The 5481-nt window shown below is 33.8% G+C and overlaps 1 protein-coding gene and 1 long non-coding RNA gene across 3 annotated transcripts; both read left to right on the plus strand.

Annotated features, from left to right (window-relative positions):
• Positions 37 to 2820, plus strand: LOC110268295. Of its 2 annotated transcripts, none has more exons than XR_002356467.1 (4): positions 37 to 746; positions 1789 to 1952; positions 2054 to 2565; positions 2685 to 2820. It is a non-coding gene; the product is annotated as an uncharacterized LOC110268295 (long non-coding RNA). The 2 variants fall into 2 exon arrangements; XR_002356468.1 differs by having other exon boundaries at positions 1792 to 1952.
• On the plus strand, positions 4376 to 4841 carry LOC110267428 (uncharacterized mitochondrial protein AtMg00820-like). Its single transcript, XM_021112965.1, has one exon. The coding sequence runs from the start codon at positions 4382 to 4384 to the stop codon at positions 4826 to 4828; it is 447 nt and encodes a 148-aa protein (XP_020968624.1). The 5' UTR covers positions 4376 to 4381; the 3' UTR covers positions 4829 to 4841.

The following is a 5481-nucleotide window of genomic DNA, read 5'->3' on the forward strand; positions in this document are numbered from 1 at the left end:
TATTGGCCCATGCATCTAACGCAGGGCATGGTGCGTCTAACACACCCAAACAGAACCAAAATGACCCTCCATTTTGGCCTTGCGTCTAACGCATGGGGGCTGCGTCTAACGTACCCCAAACAGAGCCAATTTGGGTCTCAACTCTCAATTCTACCCCCTGCGTCACGCATGAGGAGGTGCATTCAACGCACCACAACCAAACACAAGTTTAGTGTGGATGTGCGTCTAACGGAGGGGAAGATGCGTCCAATGCACACCTCCCTCTTTTTCTTTTGCAATTACATTTTTCTTTAATTCCATGCATGCATGCTTTCATACTATTTAGTTTTCAATTTTTGTTTTTTCTCCTTTATTTTTGTTTGAATTTTGTTTGTCCTTTTTCCTTTACTAGCTTCGAATCATATCCCCCCATGCCCACCACTAGATCTTAACTTTCAAACTCCACCCTCCATTCAATTCCCTCTTTTTTCCTATAAATATACTGTTAGAATTTTTATTCTAATCGTAGTCTAATTTGTTAATATAAAAATTAGTTTAGGTGGTGTTGTAATTTTTGATTAATTATATTGGCAGTTGATCTGTTCTTTGATGAAAAGAACACGATTGTTCATAAACTTTATAAAGTTTGGGTCCCCAATTCTGATTACAGATATAACAAATAAACACACTTTGATTTCATCTCATTCTATGATTCAAGAATTGGAAGTTCCAAATTAAATCAAAGGATTTATTGGCAATGGTCGGAGGTACGTAAATTACTGATTTTATAAAATATCTAACATGTGGTATCAGAGTCAAATTGTCCCTGTCTTGCCATTTCAAAATTTAATTACTGTGCATTATTTTGATAAATTATTTTCAAAGAAAAATGTATAGTATGAATTTTGAAATAAGTAAGAAAAATCATTGAAATTAAAGTTGACGTACCATAAGAAGAGGGAATAATAAATAATATTCCCATAAAGAATCTTCTAAATTTGTGTCGTAGTTGTTCTTCATAATAGTATAATTTTCCATGATTCCTATAAGTTTTCTTATTCTTGAATATAAAAAAAAAGGAGAGAAGAAGAAAGGGAAGACAGTGGAAGAGAGAAGACAGAAAGAACTTGTTTCAATGGATGGATTTTGTTTGTTATATAACATTAAATGCTTGCTACTTTTACGTTGAAGTCGTTGGGTTTCAAAATTTAAATTTGTTATAAAAATTCAAATTTTGGTTGCAGTGAGGTTTGAATTTGGATCTTCTAAATATTGGCAAAATAGTTGTCCACTAGATCATCTTCACTTTTGATATTAATCATGTTATTGAATTTATTTATTTAATGATTATATTTGCATGCAATATAAATTCTTCCGCTGCATATCATATTGTGATTAATATATGATTTATTGAGGAGTAGCCACAGCATCCTTGATAATAATTATATTTAAAGAAATCACATAAATATTAATATGATATATTTGTAATTGTTGTGAACTATATAATAAACTTACCCACAGGAATTTATTATGTTATTCACATATAATTAGATTGAAATAGAAAATATTTCTTACTTCTTAATTAGCCTACAGGTATTAAGAAATAGTATTTTATTTTCTAGTTTCAATACTTTAGTTAATATAGTGAATATTATGTGTGTTAAAATCTTTGCCCACAGGTAGATTTTAATGACACTATGATTCATATTTATTTTGATATGACTTTCATTGGCATGTATTATCATATATTATGAATTTTGATGTGTCTATTTAAAATTGAGTAATGTTAGCATGATTTATTATTTGCAGCAGTAATGATATCTGAAACTGTATCTGAAATTCATTTGTTAAGTGGTGACAACTATAAAGAAAGGAAAGATAAGATTCTCTTTCACTTAGGGTGTGCAAACCTTGACTATGCTCTTCGTAGGGAAGAGCCTCCGACACCTACTGATGCTAGTTCTCAAGCCGAGGTAGCATTATACGAACGGTGGGAGAAATCCAACCGTTTAAGTATGATGTTCATTAAGTCTCGTATTTCAGCTAGTATCTGAGGTTCAATTCCTGATTGTAGGAATGTCAACGATTATATGAAGGCTATTGATGAACAGTTTGAGTCTTCTAGTAAGGCACTTGCAAGAACCCTAATGGCACAACTGTCATCTATGAGGCTTACCGGTGTAAGAGATGTGCGTGAACACATCATGAGGTTGAGAGACATTGCAGCACAACTAAAAGCTTTAGAGGTTGAGATCTCTGATTCATTTCTAGTGCATCTTATTCTAAATTTTCTTCCTGTCCAGTACGGACCATTTAAGATTTCTTATAACACACATTAGAAAAAATGGTCCATTAACGAATTACTAGTGATGTGTGTGCAAGAGAAAGGAAGTCTAATTCAGGACTTTGGTGAAAGTGCACTATTAGTGACAAATGAGGGTGGTAAAAAGCAAGCTCATAAGAAGAAAGGAAAGGGTATTGTATCCCATTCTATGAAGAAAGAAGGTGCACGGTGTTTCTTTTGTGAAAAGAAAGGACACATGAAGAAGGAGTGCCCAAAATTTAAAGTTTGGCTTGAAAAGAAAGGTATTAACCTTTCTGATCTTATTCCTTCAGTGTGTTTTGAATCTAATTTTGTTGAAATATGTCATGACACTTGGTGGATTGATTCTGGTACTGAAATTCATATTTCAAATACCATGCAGGATTTCATAAGGAAAATGAAACTGATAGGAAGTGAACTAAGCATCTATATGAGCAATCGGATGCGTTCACGTGTGAAAGCTGTTGGAACATTTAGGCTTGTATTAAGTACTGGTTGTATTTTAGATTTAGAAAAAACCTTTTATATTCCAGATTTTTCTAAAAATTTGATTTCTTTATCTAAGCTTGTAAAACAAGGATTATGTATAAATTTTTATGATGATTCTATTGACATTATTAAAAATTTTAATATTATTGGACGCGGTACTTTAATTGGTGTGATTTATTTAAAATCCATTTAGCTAATAATGTTCCATCTAGTCTTATAGTTATGCATGGTAAAGGTATGAATGAAAAATTCTCCATGTTGTGATACCGAAAGTTGGGACACATCCCCATTGAGAGAATAAAGAAATTAGTAAGTGATGGAGTTCTTGAACCTCTAAACTTTACTGATTTTGATACTTGTGTGGATTGCATTAAGGAAAAACAAACTAAAAAATCTCTAAAAGGTGTTAAGAGGAATTCTGACATATTAGAAATAATTCACACTGACATATGTTGTCCTGATATGTCCTTAAGTGGTCAGAAATACTTCATCTCCTTTATTGATGATTATTCACGATATATGTATCTCTATATGCTTCATAATAAATATGAGGCATTGGACGCTTTTAAAGTTTATAAAGTTGAAGTAGAGAAACAATGCGGAAAGAAAATTAAGATCGTGAGATCAGATAGAGGTGGAGTATTCTATGGGAGATATACTGGAAGTGGACAAGTACCTAGTCCATTTGCAAAGTATCTTCAAGAGCATGGTATTGTGGCACAATACACCATGCCTGGCACACCAGATAAAATGGTGTAGCTGAAAGAAGAAATAGGACTTTGCTGGATATTGTGCGGAGTATGTTTAGCAACTCCAATCTTCCTTTATCCTTGTGGAGTGAAGCTCTTAAGACAACTGCATATATATATTAAATAGAGTTCCAATAAAGGCAGTTTCTAAAACGCCATTTGAGCTATGGAAAGGTTGGAAACCTAGTTTGAATCATATACGCATTTGGGGTTGTCCTGCTGAAGTTCGGGTTTATAATCCACAAGAAAGGAAGTTAGACCCAACCAATCTTCCTTTATCCTTGTGGAGTGAAGCTCTTAAGACAACTGCATATATATATTAAATAGAGTTCCAATAAAGGCAGTTTCTAAAACGCCATTTGAGCTATGGAAAGGTTGGAAACCTAGTTTGAATCATATACACATTTGGGGTTGTCCTACTGAAGTTCGGGTTTATAATCCACAAGAAAGGAAGTTGGACCCAAGGACGATAAGTGCCTATTTTATCGGCTATGCAGAAAAGTCTAAGGGTTATAGATTTTATTGTCCCTCCCATTCAAGTAAAATAGTTGAATCTAGAAATGCAAGGTTTTTAGAGCATGATGTGGAAAGTGCGAGAAATCATCCTCTTAAAGTTGTTGAGAATGATAATGTTTGTCAAACCTCTCCATGTACAAAAGTAGTTGTTCAATACAATGCCCATACAGATAGGGTCAATGTAGAACAACCTATTACTAATGATCCACATCATGAAGATAATGTTCAAGCAGATCATATGGTGAAGGATCAAACTCTTCATAATGAAAATGTTGTTCAAGAACATATTGTTCAAGAGTAACTTCAAGAAAAGGGAGAATCTATTATGCCACCACCTTTACAAGAGGTTGATGATACAACATTAAGAAGATCAACAAGAATCAGAAAGCCTGCAATTTTTAGTGACTATGTAGTGTATCTTGCTGAGTCTGACTATGATGTTTGTTATGAAAATGACCCAACGACGTTTTCACAAGCAATGAAAAGTCGTAATTCCAATTTACGGCTAGATGATATGAAGGATGAAATGAATTCTATGGCGGATAACCAAGTTTGGGATCTTGTAGAATTGCCTGATAGGGAAAAGGCCATTAGCTGTAACTGGGTCTTTAAAACCAAGAAGGATTCATCAGGCAATATTGAGCACTATAAGGCTCGACTTGTTGCCAAAGGATTTACTCAAAGGGAAGGAGTTGACTACAGGAAAACCTTTTCTCCTGTTTCAAAGAAAGACTCTTTTCGTATCATTATAGCATTGGTAGCACACTTTTGACATGGAATTGCATCAAATGGATGTGAAAATGGCATTCCTTAATGGAGATTTGGAAGAAGAGGTTTATATGAGACAACCCGAAGGGTTCATCTCAAGTGCTGGTAAGGAGTTAGTTTAGAAGTTTAAGAGAGCAATGTATGGTCTTAAGTAGGCTTTCTGACAGTGGTATTTGAAGTTTCACAATGTGATTTCTTCATTTGGGTTCATTAAGAATATTTCTGATCAATGTATATATCACAAGGTTAGTGGGAGTAAGATCATATTTCTCATCTTATATGTAGATGATATTTTGCTTGCAACAAATGATTTAGGGTTGTTATATGAAGTGAAACAATTTCTCTCTAGACATTTTGATATGAAAGATATGGGTGATGCATCTTATGTCATTGGCATAAAGATTCATAGAGATAAACACAAAGGAATTTTAGGTTTATCTCAAGAAGCCTATATTAATAAAGTTCTTGAGAGGTTTAAAATGCAAAATTGTTCACCAAGTGTTGCACCTATTGTGAAAGGTGACAAATTCTGCTTAGATCAATGTCCCAAAATGAACTTGAAAAGAAACAGATGCAAAATATTCCTTATGCTTCAGCCGTTGGAAGCCTAATGTATGCTCAGGTATGTACAAGACCTGACATTGCTTTTGCTGTTAG

This window comes from Arachis ipaensis, chromosome B10 (genome assembly GCF_000816755.2).
Source record: "Arachis ipaensis cultivar K30076 chromosome B10, Araip1.1, whole genome shotgun sequence".
In the NCBI taxonomy this organism is placed as follows: Eukaryota; Viridiplantae; Streptophyta; class Magnoliopsida; order Fabales; family Fabaceae; genus Arachis; species Arachis ipaensis.

Excerpts from the sequence above, each read along its gene's own strand:
- LOC110267428 (XM_021112965.1), top strand. The coding sequence starts at position 4,382 with ATGCCACCACCTTTACAAGAGGTTGATGATACAACATTAAGAAGATCA.